At 35.0% G+C, this 18,547-nt stretch overlaps 3 protein-coding genes across 3 annotated transcripts; 2 read left to right on the top strand and 1 right to left on the bottom strand.

Moving 5' to 3' along the window:
- Positions 1 to 1,286: 1,286 nt before the first annotated feature.
- On the top strand, positions 1,287 to 3,509 carry LOC140780259 (amino acid transporter AVT1H). Its single transcript, XM_073125678.1, has 3 exons — positions 1,287 to 1,591; positions 1,967 to 2,577; positions 2,848 to 3,509. The coding sequence occupies exons 1-3, from the start codon at positions 1,324 to 1,326 to the stop codon at positions 3,385 to 3,387; spliced, it is 1,419 nt and encodes a 472-aa protein (XP_072981779.1). The 5' UTR covers positions 1,287 to 1,323; the 3' UTR covers positions 3,388 to 3,509.
- A 627-nt stretch (positions 3,510 to 4,136) lies between these two features.
- LOC140758407 (uncharacterized) lies at positions 4,137 to 12,377 on the top strand. The gene is made up of 9 exons (XM_073094557.1): positions 4,137 to 4,266; positions 4,399 to 4,513; positions 4,656 to 4,768; positions 8,802 to 8,873; positions 9,015 to 9,050; positions 11,117 to 11,162; positions 11,414 to 11,501; positions 11,598 to 11,655; positions 12,091 to 12,377. Exons 2-9 carry the CDS (start codon positions 4,435 to 4,437, stop codon positions 12,139 to 12,141), a joined length of 543 nt encoding a protein of 180 aa, XP_072950658.1. The 5' UTR covers positions 4,137 to 4,266; positions 4,399 to 4,434; the 3' UTR covers positions 12,142 to 12,377.
- Positions 12,378 to 16,525: 4,148 nt separating this feature from the next.
- LOC140780238 (serine/threonine-protein kinase OXI1-like) lies at positions 16,526 to 18,176 on the bottom strand. The gene is made up of 2 exons (XM_073125652.1): positions 17,726 to 18,176; positions 16,526 to 17,646 (listed from the first exon to the last, which is right to left on the bottom strand). The coding sequence occupies exons 1-2, from the start codon at positions 18,115 to 18,117 to the stop codon at positions 16,803 to 16,805; spliced, it is 1,236 nt and encodes a 411-aa protein (XP_072981753.1). The 5' UTR covers positions 18,118 to 18,176; the 3' UTR covers positions 16,526 to 16,802.
- Positions 18,177 to 18,547: the final 371 nt, after the last annotated feature.

Here is an 18,547-nt window from a genome sequence, read left to right as displayed (position 1 = left end):
AATTCAACTTATTTACTAGGGTTAAAGGACATATGCTTATATGGAAAAGTATAAATGATAGTAAAAAAACAAGCTGTTTTCAATACTTTTTTTTCTCAAAATTATATGATATTAGTATGATATTAAGTATAAAATCTTTGAACTATTTTTCTCGGATAACCAGTTGACCTAAAAACTTACTACTAAATCGCCCCAGGGATTCTTATGAACCACTGTTGTATAATCTTCTTATGTATAATAAAGGTGGGGAAAGAACAAAATGTGTAGGCAAGAGAGGATTATTTGGTTCTGCTAGATTCTATGGGTTAAAGATGGTGATTGATTTGATTTAAAGAGAATCCAAACAACATGGAGAGAAATGGGATTCATTCCATTGGCCACTACAAAGGACAAGTTAGGGAAATGGAATCCTTCTATGATCTCTTATTAAACACCACAAGTTTCTGTGTTGAGATTCCACCCAGCTTAGCTAGCCAGAATATTATGCTAAGTGCAAAGAAAGTGATATTTTAATTAGACTCAGACATTTCTTTTCATGTATCAAATAAAGAGAAGTCCAAGTGCGCGAGACTCTCATCAAAACAAGGTCAGGGGGAAGTGAACTTATCTCTCAATGAGTATATATATTTATGTGTGTATTCTACTAAGAAGGCTAACTAGATAAGCCAATGATATTGACTCAAGTTTCTTGACATAATGCAAGAAAATTGTAGAGAATTAATTACGTCTTTTGTTTGTCAAAATGGTTTTTGTTTCTTAAGAAATTAAAGAAGGAACTATAACTTATTGAGCTTATACATTATAACGAAGAATAAACCTGCAGCATGAATCACACATTAGTATTTAATGACAAAGTAGAATAGAATCTAGAGATAACCATACTCGACTTGAGCTTTAGGAGAAGAGATGATACAATCATCTTCCACTTATCAAAATTCTCATCTAAAGAAAATTCTAGGGGATAAGTTTGCTAACTAATTAAGCATCAATTTGTTCCATAGTGGTACCTCACAATGGTACTAAAGCATCACATTTGATAAGACAAAGAATATTAGGAAGGAGAGAATGTATACGTTAAGCCAACCCTAGCAGCCACACATGCTCCAATTTGACTGCCTCCATACTCCAATTTGCCAACACAAAACTACTAGACCACCTGACGTATCTCCCAAATTCCTCTAGATGGGATCCTTGTCACCTTTGAAGCCCACCATTTGCCCTAACTTTGCACACTATAAATAACACAGACCAGCCTTTCATCTCCTTAATTAACCAAGATCAAGAATATATATATAAATATATAATTAAGGGACTTAGACGGTGATGGCAGGTGCAGAGATGGTTAACGGGCGGTGGTGGCGGTCGTGCCTCGGGTTAGAGCGGCCGGTCCATCGGAACCAAGTTGTCAGTGAGAGTGTGCATGGTGCTCAGCTTGCAGTGAAGTTTACTGGATGTGCCTCTTGTGTAGAGGAAAACAAGGCATGCAAGTGTGGAGAAGTGAGTAGGGTTAGGAATTTTGAGAATGATCACCATACCAAGCCCAACAGCTCCTTTGCTCACTCAGTGATCAACATGATTGGAATGCTAGTAGGTAGACATTTTTCCTCAACCTTTAATTAGCATTCAATTGAAGCAAATATATATATACATTTAGCACCGTGCATTTTTAAGCTTATTATTATTTATCTATCAACTTTTATCACTTCCTATTCATATTATACACCAGAAAAGTGCCAAAGAGATTAGAATCTATATAGAGAACTTTTGCTTTTCCATCATATTCAAAAGTACAAAACAAAATACCCTCCTCCCTTGAGGCTAATAATCTAAGGTTAGTTTTGTTTACTCACTAACTAATTAAGTGAATAGAAATTTAAAATTCTAAATAATTCAAGCTCAGATTCTCTTGTTTGTTAGTCTATATTATGTTATTCTTATTCATCACTCTCTCTTTCTCTCTCATTAGGTCTCGGGCAACTTTCAACTCCCTATGCTTTGGAGAATGGAGGTTGGGCCTCTGCCTTCTTACTAGTAGGGCTAGGGATCATGTGTGCATATACTTCACACATCATAGGCAAGTGCCTTGAAGAGGATCCAAGCTCCAAGACCTACCAAGACATAGGAGAGCAAGCATTTGGGGCCAAAGGAAGGATCATAGCCTCCACCTTCATATACTTGGAGATCTTCTTTGCCTTAGTCTCTTACACCATCTCTCTCAGTGACAACCTGCCTTTGGTGTTCACTGGTGTCCATGCCAAGCTCCCATGGCTCCATATGATCTCCACTGCACAGCTGCTCACAGTGATAGCAGTGCTAGTTTCACTCCCTAGCCTCTGGCTGAGAGATCTTTCTTCAATCTCCTTCCTCTCCTTTGGTGGAATCCTCATGTCCTTCCTCCTCTTCGCCACCGTCTTGTGGACGGCGGCGTTTGGCGGCGTGGGGGCTAACCAGACCATCCCTGTGCTCCAGATTCGCAAGATACCAGGCATTTCTGGGCTTTTCATCTTCAGTTATGCTGGCCATATTGTGTTTCCAAATATATACACAGCCATGAAGGACCCTTCCAAGTTTACCAAGGTATGTACTACTTACTTTTTGACTTTCGGAGAACTTTGGAACATAGAATCGTATCTGCATATATTGAACTGTAAGATGAAAAGTTTAATTGGAGGTTGCAAACAATCGAAAAGGATAGAAATCTTTCCGACGATATATATGAGTCTGATAAGATTCAAACTCAAGAATCAAGATCGCTATTCTGCTTTCATATCACGTCAACTCGCTAACTATTCTTGCAGCTTAAAACTATTACTAAAATTTGACATGTAGTTTATTCTCCACCTGCAGGTCTCCGTCACAAGCTTCACAATCGTCACCCTCCTCTACACCGCCCTCGCTTTCACCGGAGCCAAGCTCTTCGGCCCCGCCGTGAGCTCCCAGTTCACCCTGAGCATGCCGCGCCACCTCGCCGTCACCAAGATCGCCCTCTGGGCCACCGTCCTCACCCCGATGACCAAGTACGCGCTCGAGTTCGCCCCCTTCGCCATCCAGCTCGAGCACCGCCTCCCTTCCTCCCTGGGCTCAAAGACCAGGATGCTCATCAGAGGAAGTATAGGCTCCATCCTGCTACTAATCATCCTGGCCCTGGCTCTCTCTGTTCCATACTTCCAGTACGTGCTCAGCCTCACCGGCTCCCTCGTCAGCGTCGGCATCTCGGTGGTCTTCCCGCCGGCGTTCTACCTCAAGATCCGTTGGCCCCGGGTGTCGAAGAGCGGGCGACTCCTCAACGGGGTCATCGTGGTGTTCGGGGTCGTTCTTGGAGTGGTCGGCACCATCTCGTCTTCTAAGTCGCTTGTGCAGAGTATTCAGAGAGGCCATTCCACTTAGAAGAGTGGATATGAGGAGTTTGTATGCGGATACAAATTAAAGAACAAGTTCTAAGTTTATGCTACATAACCTGAAATACTATCCGGTTGTTGTTAACGGAGCAATATATCAAATTATTATAATACCTCTGTGATAGCAATCATCTCTGTGTTTGACCAATTATGAATTATGAATTTCAAAACGAGTTATTAACTAAGATTTAAAAGTGTAATCTTTGACTATGGAGGGATAGAGAAGAGGGAGAATTCTGATCTTATGCATGATATCCATTATTTGACACCTATTCTGTCAAATATTTTTGACTTTCAAAAACAGTTGACCGCTTGTATTCTTACCCTTCCTTGACTTTTATGAACAGAAATTAATACACCTCTATTATCAAATATACCCAATAAATAATTGTCTAACAAAAAGTAAATTTATGTGCTAACAGCATCATTAATTTTACTGTGATAGGTGGTACATGTGTTTATTAATTTTGATAGCCAAGAAATGATAATTAATTATGATATTTAAAAAAGTCTTCACTTATAATTATGTAAAATGTTCATTAATTTTAATAAAGCAGATAAAAATAAGGGGTATTTGCTTTAAAAGTTAATTATGAATTATGTACATTTTATTATAAAAATATATGTATCTAGTATACAAAATGAATATAATTCGGTTTTAAAAGTATAATTTTACTATTACTAAATCTTTTTTTATTCCCGGATATAATTATAGCCCATGAAAATAACTCGGACCGAGCTAACTCGGACCCGACCTCGATGTTGTTTAACTCGGGTCGGAGGAAAAAATAAGACCCCCTCCTCCTCCCTCCTGCAGTCCAAGCCTAGGGTTTGATCGTTGGGGGAAGAACCGGCGAGGATTAAGAAGGTATATGAGATTCCATTTCCTTTTTTGATTAATTCTTACCGTTTTCCTCGCTGTTTCTTTTATGGTGTGAAGCTTGATTGCCTAATCGTGTCGTGTTATGCTCATTAATTTGCCTATTTCGCATTCTTTTAGGTCCGCCTCAGTAGAGAGGAGAAGAATCGAAGGCCAATGGGTTACGTTGGGGAAATGGTGGAATCCATCCGATCTCTTCAGATCAGGCAAGTCCTCACGCAAATCGTCAGCCTCGGTACGTTCTCTGGCACCATCCTTCTTCTCTAAATTCGAATCATGGAGTATTGGATTAGGGCTTTTGATCGTTCTGGTTTATCCCTACTTTTGCTCATCGTGTCTTGATTCCATTAATGGGAAAATAAATAAACTTGTGGCAGGGATGATTGTGACTTCGGCATTGATCATATGGAAGGGTTTGATGTGCGTTACAGGGAGCGAATCACCTGTTGTGGTTGTTCTCTCTGGAAGCATGGAACCTGGGTTTAAGAGGGTGAGTTTTCCCCTGTTGAATGGTTCTAGATCACTATTATATGGTTCTGTTTTAAAGGTTTTAAATCTTTGAGCTAGATGTTGGAAATGAATGATTAGTGTTCAACCTCCTTTGGTGCAATTTGCAGTATATGTGATGCTTACATGTTTGACAACTCATTAAAAACATTGGTGTGGTATTGGAATTGCATGTGTCAGATCATAGTAATATTGATAAAGTAATAAGTTATGTCTTGTGTTTGGGTTCAAGCAACTCTTTCAACAGCTATCTCTGTCTCTTATTTTTTTACCACGCCTTTGTAACATTAACAGCTATACTTTTTCTTTGCTTGTTCTTCCTATCTGATAGTTTATTATTGACTTTTCATTTCACCTTTGTGTTGTCTAACTATCTTCTTTTCCTATTCAGTACTTGTAGTGGTTTAAACTTTAAATCAATTTTTCTTTTTCGAATAATATAGAACAAATGGTAATATATTCATCTTGCAGTATGGATGGACCTTGTATTTGTTCATAAATAATTGTTTTTAACTTATGAGCTTTATTATTTCTAGTTTAAATTGTTAAACAATTAAAGCACGATTAGAACAAAGGTTTTATTGATTGTTTTATTGACAATATGATGAGACTAAGGTTCACAACCCTCTTATTGCTCTAGCCATACTATGGCAATTACAGCTCGCACCCACTCTACCCTGCCCTGCGAAGCCAGAGTGAGCTCAGCAGTCAGCTCTTGACATTGGGGGGTCTTTCACTTTTGCAAGACAGCACACTCAGACCGACGCAAACAAAAGATAATTTACCAACTACTTTTAAAAGGCCTAAGATGAGTTCTTAATTTAAATAGGTGGATGTTTATATATTTTTTAAAACAATAGATGAGCCTAAGAAAATTTGAATTAGGACCTTTGCTCTGATACCATAATAATTCACCAACTACTATAAAAATTGAAACAGTTAGAGAATAGTGATTTTTATATTTTATATTCTAATAAGACTCGATCCCAAAATTTGTTCACTGATTTGGGCAAGATTGAGTCCTTGATCAGCGCTAGTCACATTTGATCCGTATAGTAGTAGATCTGGATGATTGAGTTCGGACCATACCCAATTCTAATAAAATTTTGACCCATCATAATAACTATATATGAATTCAATATTGGCTAAAATTTTATATAATATGGTTCGGATCATGAACATGTTAGTTGACCTTATCCGATTGATAAATAGGACATATTTATGTATATTCTTTTAGCCATTAAGTTAAATAGATTGGCGGAGATCAACCCGTTAAACCCATATAATCGTCACGTTATATATACTCATGGACAATATTTAAACTTGTTCCTAAACAGTAAAATGGGTTATGTTTGTGTTAGTTAGAATTTGACTCATTCAAACCTACCTGATTTGAGTAAGTATTCTTTCAACTCCATTAAACTATCAGAAGAACCTTGATATTCCTGACAACTCAGATTAGACATCAAAGTGGAACACCCTAAGGAATAATGAATTGGATGGCATTAGAATGTCACCAAAACATTTGGAAAGGTTCATCTTAAGAAACTAAGATCCTTACGAGAATATGTAAAAGAATTGAGTTGATGCACCTCCGCAAGTCATGGACATGATCTATTAAATTAAGTCCCCTCAAGGCAATTGAACCTAATTCTAGATTCCTAAAGAACTCGAATCTCTATTTTTCACTTGTTCTTACTGACATGGCAAGCAACAAGTGATTCATGTGTTACAGAAGCCTTCATTTCATGTTTGGAGAAAGAATCTCATTCAAATGGCAGCCAATCATGATTCAATTTACTCATTTTCCCTTTAATTGATCCTTCATGTTTCATGCTAAAGGTCTACTTGCAACTAGTTTAGCTTTAAACAATAAAGAGATTTACCGAAAACATTATTATTTTCCTTTATTATAATTCACATTATACTATATAGGTATTTGACCTTTGCATTTTACTTTTAATACCTCAAAAACACCTCAAATTAACTTTAACCTAATAGCAGCTAACAAGATAGAGAACATTCTATTATTTTTTAAAATAAAAAAACTAAAATACCTAGAATTCCTTTTTTTTTCAAAAAAGTGTGCAAACAATTGAAAATACTCATTATTTGACCTTAAAGAGGGAATATCCTTTCTAAATCTACTTTAAGCATAAAAGACGTACTCAAGGTTATTGATGTTATTCTGCATCTATAGTTAATTCAACTTATCTATATAATAAATGTTTGTTAAGAGAACTAAGGTTAGAGTATTCATGAGGTATTAAAAGAAAAATGCAGGGTTCAAATGATAAATATTTATATGGTAAGATGTGAATAATAAATTAGTAATAGCAAAACTTATAGTGTTTTTAATAAGTTTTCCTTAATGATATTATCGTAAGCAATTATATGTGATTAGTAAGATATTTAGCTCAATTGAATCTTTGAGTCACTTCTGTTAGATAACCAGTCAACCTAAAAACTTAAGCTATTAAATAGCCCCAAGGTCCATATAAGCCACTTTGCACTCAAGTTCTATTCTATAATCTCAAATACTTACTCTCTCTTTTTTCCTATCAAGATATTGATGCTCTTGGATTACATAAAGACTCATAGTACGAAGACATATATTATCTTTTGTTTGTCAAAAGTCTCTTTAAAATAAAAAGAAAAAGAAAAAAATTACTTATTGGGTTATTATAATGAAGAGACCAACATGCATAACACATATTAGTCTTTAATGGCATGCATATCAACATCTAATCATCCTCCACTTATCAAAATTATTATCTAAAGTAAAATCCAAGGGATAAGTTTACTGGTTAGTAGTTTTTTAAGCATCAATTTCTCCATAGTGGTTTATACCTCACAATTATTCTAAAGCATCAGATTTAATATCAAAATGAATATTAAGAAGGAGAGAATGTATTCATTAAGCCAATCCTGGTAGCCACACATGCTGGTCCAATTTGGCTACCTCCATACTCACAATTTGCCAACACAACTAGTAGACCATGTATCTCTCAAATTCCTCAAAGTGTTGATCCTTGTCACCTTTGAAGCCCACCATTAGCCTAATTTTGCACTGTATAAATACGCAAGCCAACCTTTCATCTCCTTATCCAATATCAACAATATATATATATATATATATATATATATATATAATTAAGGGACATCGACGGTAATGGCAGGCATGGAGATGGCTAATGGGTGATTGGGCAGTGGTGGTTGTGCCTCACGTTAAGTTGTTCTCTCTAGAAGTATGGAAGCTGGGTTTAAGAGGGTGAGTTTCCCCTGATAAGTGGTTCTAGATCACTGCTATATGATCCTATGCCAAAGTTTTTAAATCTAAGCTAGATGTTAGAAATGAATGATTAGGTTTGATGCAATTTGCAGTACATGTGATGCTTACTAACTAGAAACATTGGTGTTGTACTGGAATTGCATATGAAACTCTTACATAGTTTTGATAGTTGATTTGTCAGATCATAGTAATACTGATAAAGTAAGTTTGGGATTGGGTTTCAACCAACTTTCTCAACAGCTATCTCTGACTCTTCACTTTTTTACCACTCCTTTGTAACATCAACACCTATGCTTTTTCTTTGCTTGTCGTTCCTCTCTGATAGCTTATTCTAGACTTTGTTATTTTCACCCTTGTGTTGTCTAATTATCTTCTTTTCTAGTCAGAGCTTGTAGTGGTTTAAACTTTAAATCGGTTTGTCACTTTTTAATAATATAGAACAATTGTAATGCATTCATCTTGCAGTATGTTGGACCTTGTATCTGTTCATTTACCTTGTTAGAAAAATATTTCAAATCTTGTTTTCAGCTTTTCATCTTGATTTGGTTTCTAGTTAAAATTGTTAAACAATTGAAGCATGATTAGAATGAAGGTTTTATCAATAGTATGATGAGATTAAGGTTCAGATATGATATATAGAAAAAAAAAAGTATTATTTGAACACATAAAGTGTATTAGTATTAAATGTTTTTGTTCTTGTGAATACTTACCTACTAATTCTCAGGGTGATATTCTATTCTTGCACATGAGTAAGGATCCAATTCGTGCCGGAGAAATAGTCGTTTTTAATGTTGATGTAAGTCATACGTAAGCGTATTTACTACATGTGACTTCAGTATCGTTATTTCGTGTACTAATAGAGTTACAGATTAACTAGGACACAATTTCTTGCATATATTGTTATTCTTCTGATATTTCCATTTTTTAATCTTTATAGGGGCGTGAAATCCCAATTGTCCATCGCGTAATTAAGGTAATTGAACTCCACTCCATTGTAATATTCTTGGAGCATGTAACCTTTTTCCTCAATCACATGTAGGAAGAATAAATTTTTTTTTATGATGTGTAACCAAAATTAAGATGTTTGCACTGATTCTTTTCCATCTTCTGCTTCTTTATAAGAGTTGTTGACCATCTGACACTTTCTAAGGTTATCTTATTCACAATCAAAATTGCACCTTAGTGTTAGTAGATTAGGGTATTCTTTGCTGGTTGTTCTACCTAATGATATGGCATCTTCATGGAGCTTCATAATAATGTTGTGCAGAAAGAGAGTGATGATACATACAACAATGCTATGTTTACTTCTTGACTTACATTTTTTAATGCCAAGTTGCCTTTAAACCACGAGCAAGTGTTACAATAAGCAAGAGAAATTTAAAAGCATGGTTCGAAGTGTCACCTGTATCGAGCATATCGGATGTAAACATAAACATTTGATTTTCTTTTATACTGATTATATATGGATCACATCATAAGTTGGATATCTTTGAATCTAATTCAGGACATTAACTATTGATATCCTAGTGTCTTGAGCACCATGTTTTACGACTCATTCTCTTTCTCTCTCTCTCTCTCTCTCTCTCTCTGCTTTTATTGCTATTCTTTTCTATATTAGCTCTACCCTTTTTATTTCTTTCTCTAATGCCACCTACGCTCATCTCTTTGCAAAGGGGGTTGTTAGTAGGGACGGCAACCAAATCATGTCAGATTTGGGTGGTTCTAGTCCAGTTCAAGCCAACATGAATACGAAGAGGAACATAACCCATTTATTTAACATGTTACACACGGCATGGACAAGTTATTCATGTTTATATAAATTATTCGGTTTATAGACAAGTTTATTTGAGTTATAAATAGATTTATTCATGTTAGAAATGGGATATTTGGGTGATAAACAAGTTATTAGGGTCATAATCGGTTTATCATGCTATAAACTGGTTAGCAGGTCATAAATGGATTGAGATAATAAATATGGACACGACCCATTTAATAATCGGGTTAGGCGAGTCAACCCTTTAATAACCTAAATATGATTATATTAAACCTAAGCGTGAACACTATGTAAGGGTACTCCATGCACACCTTTGTTGCAATGGTAATGATGGCGGTAAACACAATTATTTACTAAGTGCATATAGAATTCTATGTTCTTCTTAGTATTCACTACTTAGTGTTGGGGATGATAAAAATTAGTAAGAAAAGGATAGGCATTTGGAAATAATTTAATTTTCTAAACCAGGTAGGGACTCTGGCCTAATTCCTTGAGATCATTGACCTAAATTGCTGAGATCATGTCAAGTGAGTAGCTGATTTTTTTATCCATAATTCAAGGTGAGGGAATGCCTATTCTATCTTTAAGGTCAGTATTGCAACTTGCAAGAAGCAGTAGGTTTAACTCATTTATCTTTGCCTAAGAGAGAGCTGACCACTTAGAAATAGTTTTAGCTGCTAACTATGGGATAGAAATGGTTGTGAGCATCTAATTTCAGCTTAAAGTTTAATATCGATTGTGTATACTGTTTTTGTTAGAAAGAATTCTTTTGTACTTCTAGTAATGTTGGGAGGTGAATTGTTTTCGTTTCTTACCTTAATATCCTAATTTAATTTCAAATTCAGTTTTTGGTTGTCAATTTCACTTGTTGAGCTATGGTTTAGTTCGCATGGTTGATGATTTCATCTTATAAATGCTGCACAACCCCCTGAGATACTTGCTTGGCTTGATGTAACAAAGATAGGTAGTACTTCTACTATGACAATTTAGGACCATAAGTAATCTTGAGAATTTTAATGTCGGTTGGCCTATGATCCAGCCACATTGTTTTTCTTTTACTAGACACAGATCTCAATGGTTCCATGATCGAGTTCTTCACTATGTGGTTTAAATTTAAATGTGCAGTTATAACTTAATTAGTTATTTCTTCTGTCACCTGTTGAGTAAGGTAAATCTACTTGAGCACCATCTTTTAAAGAGTTGAAGTTTGGATCTGACCAGATGCTATATGACTAATTTGAGCTTTTATGTATTCGTGTTTCTAGGTCCATGAGCGACAGGACACTGGAGAGGTTGATATTCTCACAAAAGGTCTTAGAAGTTTCTAATTCACTTTTTCTACAAACGAGTTTGCTTTTACCCTAGGATTGGTGCTGAATTTTACACAATGCTTAGTGTGTTGTAGATGAAATAAATGCAATAAATTAAATTTTTATGGTATTATTTCAAATTGGTTTAAGCTTTTAACAAAACTGAGATGGGGCTTGTCATTTCAATGTGCATAGTTAATCATACAACTTAAAGGATCCATTGTACTGAATCTTGCGTTGTCATATTTTCAGGTGATAATAATTTTGGTGATGATAGACTTCTTTATGCTCATGGGCAACTTTGGCTTCAGCAGCATCATATAATGGGCAGGGCTGTAGGGTGAGTATATCCATACTTTGAAGATATTTATTTGTCTTTAATTGCTCTGTCCTAATATAATCTTAGGTTCTTACCAAAGATTGTTAATCTGAACAGGTTTTTGCCATACGTTGGATGGGTCACCATTATCATGACTGAGAAACCAATTATCAAGGTATGGAAAGTATATTAAGGATGAGATTGATGGTAGTCCTAATTAAGAATTATGAATATAGAGTTTCTCCATGGAAAGAACTTGATGTATAACACCCTGTGCCCTATACTTTCAATTACCGGAAAACAAAATGGAATCCACTAGTTCATACTGCATTTCTGAATTTAATTGCCTTTTTTTTAAAAAAAAATGTATTGCTACTGTTTAACTTACTATGATATATTTTGTTTTATAACATCTCATTGTGAGTGGAAATGAATACATGATCATCCTTAAGGTTCTGAATAATTTCAAAATTTTAAGGATAAATTTGGAATTAATTAGCATTGATTCTTGTTAGCATTACTTCACTGACTAGCAGATGAATTCATAGATTTATCATGTGAGATATCTATTTCTAATTCCTTCTATCTTGCGTATCTGTTTTTGTTGCAGTACTTGCTCATTGGTGCATTGGGTTTGCTCGTTATAACTTCAAAGGAGTAAAAGATGAGCTGAGTCTTATTTTGGTCACCCAACATTCTTCTTTAGAGAAGTTTATGCATTTCCATGTAATGGCAGTTTTTCTAATGATCATGCATCGGAGTTTAATTATAGTTATCAGAATCGGACCAGTGATCTGACCACCAAACTTGGTTCGATTTTATTATCGAATCAGAAATGCAATTAACTTGGTAAACAGCTCAATCAGCAAACCATGCAATCTAAACGGTTTCCACAAACCCCGATTGGATTTGCTCAATTTTATCTAATTTACTTAGTTATCCTTAAACATTCAACTGTTTTATTGGATAATTTAGCCCTAAAATTAAAATAATTATATTTTTTTTTAAAAAAATTAAAAGTGTATTTAAGATGTGATTTTGTAGAAGTCATATGATTTGATGTACTTAGACCTTAATATCAATATATAAAAAAATAGAAAAAAGCTAAACAATGGAAATACAATTGAATTGCTTTTATAGATTTTTTTTTTTAACTTTTTAGAATTATTTAAAACTATACATAAGTGATCCTAAATAAATCAGTAGTCTGACTAAGTAACCCGTTTGAACTAGTAACCCATTGATTCAACTTCTCACGTTGTCAGCAGCATCCTATCTGATTTAGGGCTACAATGGTATATTAACTTCTGTAAGATCCCTTTTGAACCTGCAGAAGTATAACCCAGTTCATGGTAAAGATGAATTGTACTTGTGTAATCAACTCGCTTGTGTGTTGCCGTTTGAGTTCTGCTAGATTTGCTGTTTGTGTTGGGCTTATCATATGGACTGTATTGTTTTGTCTTCGATTTACTAATCTACAAGTGCTTGAAGAGAATTGTTTGGAAGGTGAAATGAAAATAAAATAAAAGAAGCAAATTTGAAACCACTCAGTTGCTATCATTTTATTCATTGTTTTTAATTTTGAGATAAGCCAAAAAAATTAACGGTGTCTTACTAAATACTGATGCCCGCTAAAATTTGAATCTAATGCTCTTATATAATATGAGCCCCGTTAACGGACTCATTAGCTATCACTCTTTCATTGTTGAGACCAACTATTTCGAATAGCAGGAACAAATTAATAAAAGAGGGTAGCAATGGACAAATATTGACTTAAGTTTACATTACAGGAACAAAAAAATAAAAACTAATGTTTCAAGTGTGAGGAAAAAAAAAATTGTCATTATGGGTCAGTTCTAAAAGAATAATCGTGGAATTTTACACAAAATACCCTCTTATATTGAAGCTTAATATTTTATATATCAGAGTGAGAGGTCAATCAAACCTTATGGCTCACCATAACATCATGATCAACTCATTATTTATTAATGAGATTAAAGCTGCATGTATCTTTCTCACCTTAATATAAGCAATCCAATTGTGTTGACTTAACCAACTTAAAATCCCATTAAAATTCTTTATACAAAGAGAGAAATGACAGAGAGCATTTCGTAGGCTACATTAGCAGGTAAAGTTCGACCATGACTGTCTGAAGACGAAGGAAGAAATTAAAATGGCGAGCAAATAAGCAAACAATAATTATATCATTAACTCATCGACTACTGTGCCATACAAATTTAAATCTATTAGAGAATAATAGTTTTTTATATTTTATATTTTACTAATACAATTAAGTGTGTCATAGTTTACAACAATGAACAGATAATGACCCTAGTCAATATTATTTTCAACTAGCCTATCACTCCTTTTGCTGCCATGATATCCAAGTAAGCAACTCAACTTTATGTGATTAAAAAGTTCTTCCACCAGTGCAATCTTGATCTTTTAACTTTCTTTCTCTAAAGCATATCATATCGTATCATATCATGAAATAAGCTGTGGTGAATATATTACCGAAACAAAGCACGTCAAAGTTGGAGAACAAACACTCAGGTAGGTGCACGGGCTTCTCTTTAGTCCATGCACATAAGAGAGATTACGGTAATATTAGGGCAATGGAAAGTATGCACGACCTTCTCATTCAACGTGTTTGACAACAGTGAAGACGTTTTATGTCACGATCTTTGGGCATTTTTGAGATCTATTCTGGCAAAAAGAAGTTGACCATATATATATATAGCCTTCTCTTTTTGAAAGCTTCTTAGTGCTCTTTTGTTTGCTTGTTTGTTTTGCTCATAAAGTCAGGGGGCGAAAACTATGACAACTTGACATTTACATTGGTTGTTGGATCACAGGAGTCATGCAAAAGATTCAAATGAAAGTTGAGGAGGTGGTTTGTCGGTGGGTAGACGTTTATAACAACACAAGATAATATATAATTAACTCTGTTACTAAGCCCCCGTTCATTTCGAGAATAATAAAAGTTCTTATTCCAGAATGCAAATTTTTATTCTAGATATAAATACTATTTATCATACTTATATCTTATAACATAAGCCAATTACCGAGTTACCCTTGATTTGACTACAAACCCTTCTTAAAAATCTTATTATAATTTATGATTTATCTTTTGTCTCTTTCAAACATCTTATCATAATTTATTACTCATCTCTCCTCTCTTTTAAACATCTTTATCAACATCGTATCATAATCTATCGCTCATATCTACTCTCTCTCTCTCATCTCTTATCATTTTTTTTTAAATTTTATACTAAATAAATATAATTTAATTTAAACATCATAAATGTCAATAATTTAATATCTCATAAAAATAAACACATTTTATAAAATATTCTATTATTAAATACTATTTTTGTAAATAGAAATTCTTTATAATATAATATTTAATTGATATAATAACTATTATTTAAATTATCTTATTATTAAAATAATTTCTATGTACTAATAAAATCAAAAATATAATATTAATAAACTAATATTTTATCAGATAAATATTAACTCATAGATAAAATAATATATTTACTATTTAAACTATGATTTAAAATTAAATCTTTTTTTTAGAAAATAAAATAGAAGATTTAGAAAAAAAATTAATATTATATTATTAATAATCTCATGTTTTAAGCTAAAATAAAATATATGAAAGTATAAATATTTTAATATTATAAATAATCTCATTTTGCAAAGATTATTAAAAAATATATATTCCATGTAAAATAAAATGTTAATATCTTTTACTATTAAATATAATAATATTTAAATATGTCATATTATTTTTTTACTAGAAAATATGTAGTATTAAATGTAAAATGACCAATATAAATTAACTAATATTTTAATACAATATACGTATCAGCACACAATATATAGGTATGCTCCCACCATAGTGATAGGTGCTAGTCGATAAGTAAAGCACGATAATAATTAATATTGCTTGCCAAAAGATAATATATTACATACATATCAACACATAATGCATATGTACGCTTCCACTATAGTAACACGCGAGCATGATAATGCAATATCTCATATATGCATTGCATACTTATAATATTATAAGATTCTCCCTCTCTATCTCATCAATCTATTTTAAGTCAAATCGAAGGGTATTATAATAATTTTTCTCTTTCATTTTATTCACTTTATATCACATCAATATTAATTATTGTATATTTATTTTATAATACAAGTAAATATAAAAATAGTTATTCCTAGAATAGAACTATTATTTTAAGAATAACAAATTAGATTTTGCTATTACTATTCCTCCCAATTCTTGACGTGAACTGGGTCTAAATAAAAATTCAAATTACAAACAGGAGAGAGATTCTAGGTATTACGTGACGTAGGAGCGAAGCTGAGTATTTCTTAATGCGTGAAGGGGATGGCATTAATAATAACTTAAGCTAGAGGTTTGGAAGAAGATTCCACCACCTACGTGATAGAGGAATGGAATGGAATGTTATGTTTCGACGACTGGGGGTTTGATTAGTTTATTGGGGTATTATTGCATGCCTTGGGGACCAAGCAAATACAAACACAATTCTAATCATTGATGGACCTAAAGGGTATAAAATAGAAGTTTATATTAATTACATCTTAAACGTTGTTATATTGGATATTATTTCGAGATGATACTTTTTTTTTTTTCATTCCCTAAATTATTATTCTTTTCTATTAAAATTTTTATTTTTAGTATATAATAATTTTTAATGGAAAGGGATAAGTAAAAAAATTTTAAGGAGTCATTATAAAAATCGGTGATTAGTTCACGGAGTGAAAATAAAATTTATTCCTATCTTTTAGAGATATGCACATTTTTGAGTTAAAAACTCTTTTGATTTTGAATCAATATATTATATTTCAACCCTATTTTTCTAAACAAAATAAAGAATAAATTCTATTTACATATCACAGGACAAAAGAGATTTATATTAATTAGAGAGAGGTATAAAGCATTTTTTATTTAAAAAAAATGACCTTCTGGTGAAACCGGTATTGAAGTATTTTGCCAATTAGCAAACATAATTATTAGTAAGGTTACCAATTATACTAAAATAAACATAACAAGATGAACATTTAACCCCAGATAGCTTTTTCTTTTGTACATAAAAAACGATCATGAATACATTGCGAAAGTGGCATATACTTTTAACCCCTCCATACTATTAAGAAAGTTAGAATATTTAACGACAATTAGGTGCGTAATTAACGTAGAAATCCACTACCTCTGCAATCCAACTGCCCTGGAGTCTTATCTTTATAATTACACCTCCTTTTTCCTGAATCTCTAATCAATCACTAAAAATCACTAAATTCGAGCATTATGGAAGGATCCATTACTCTTTCCTCCACCTTACTATTATTATTATTATTATTGGTGCTGTTGTTATTATTATTATTATTATTATTATTATTTCCAAATACTTCTTGCACTAATTTCTCCACATCAATGCCTCCATTCTCCCCCTCTTCTTCCCATTCTGCCCCTGATGGAATGAACGGCGGCCTTGCGATATCTACTACGTATTCCCAATCTACCCCTCGGAAAAATTCGTGCCGCTTTACCTCCTCGCACAGGATCCGCTTATCGGGATCCTTCTCCAGGAGCCGCGCTATCAGATCCCGTAACGGAGTTCGCTTGCCGACCAAATCCGGATCCGCCTTTAGGATCCGATAGAAAGTTTCCTTCCGGTTTTGGCCCCGGAACGGAGAGCGGCCGTAGAGCATCTCGTAGAGCAGAATCCCGAGGCTCCACCAGTCCACCGCGAAATCGTGGCCGTTCCCTAGGATGATCTCCGGCGCCACGTACTCCTCCGTCCCCACGAACGAGTTCGACTTCTCCGGCGCGGATCCGGGCGGCGGGGACGGCTGATCCGTGGAGTCGGAGGTGTCCGGAGAGACGCCGGAGTTGGAGGAGAAGCAGAATCCCATGCGGCGGCGCTTCTTCTTCACCACGGGCTGCGGCGAGGGTTTGGGTGGGTAGTACGGGGGTCTCGACGGGAGCTTGGTGGAGAGATCGAAGTCGACCAGCATCAAATGGCCGGTGTCCTGGATGAGGACGTTGTGCGGCTTCAGATCTCGGTAGACGATCCCCAATCCGTGGAGGTATTCCAAGCCGAGCACCATTTCCGCCGCGTAGAATCTAAAGGGGATTATCCAATTAGAAATCTTTATCAAGAGAGAGAACGACCGGATTCCTACTCTACTAGTACTACACTAACCTTATGACGTCGTCGGAGAACATCTTCTCGCTCTTCCGCATCCGGAGCGAGTTCAGATCGCCGCCGGAGCACCGATCAATGGCGAACCCGACGATCTTGTCCGTGGAGACGACGCCGCGGAGTGAGGGGAAGAGCGGGTGGCGGAGGGCGAGGAGCACGTCGCGCTCGAACCAGATCCGGCGGTAAGCGTCTCCTCCAGCTGCATCGGCGCCGGAGGAGGAGGAAGAGGCCTTGCGATCGAGGAAGGAGCGGGAGATGGCCTTAAGGGCGAGGGACTCGTCGGCGGCCGGGGAGCGGACGTGGAAGACGACGCCCTTCGCGCCGCGGCCAAGGACGGAGATGGCCTTCAAGTCGCCGAGATCGAGAGGACGAGGAGAAGGAGATGAGGTCATGATAGTGTTAGGGTTTTGGAGGCAAATGGAGAGTTATAGGAATTGGGAGAGAGAGAGAGAGAGAGAGAGAGAGAGAGAGATTTGTGGGAGTCGGTTACTCCTGAGAAGCGACAAATAATGGAATCCGTGACGAAACGTGAGTTTTTTTTACCAAAATACACCCAATTTTTTAACTTTTTTACCGAACTGCCCTCAAACTTATTTACCAGGTCTAATTTATTTTAGCTCCAATAAAAACACTAAACAAATTAGGCAAATACTTTAATGCAACTTTAAAAATTATAATCTTAATCCAACGGCTATAATAGTCAGTTTTCATACCCGGTACCTGTTCCAAAACCACAATACGTAAGAAAAAGAATATATTAGTTAAGAAGATTAATTACGTGTGCCTAACTTTCCAATTTTCTTATTATACCCTAGAAGATCT

The sequence above is a fragment of the Typha angustifolia genome, chromosome 3 (assembly GCF_048772165.1).
Source record: "Typha angustifolia cultivar Huaian chromosome 3, ASM4877216v1, whole genome shotgun sequence".
Taxonomy (NCBI): Eukaryota; Viridiplantae; Streptophyta; class Magnoliopsida; order Poales; family Typhaceae; genus Typha; species Typha angustifolia.
The sequence above is the reverse complement of the archived record's forward strand: the minus strand, read 5'-3'. Positions and strand labels throughout refer to the sequence as shown.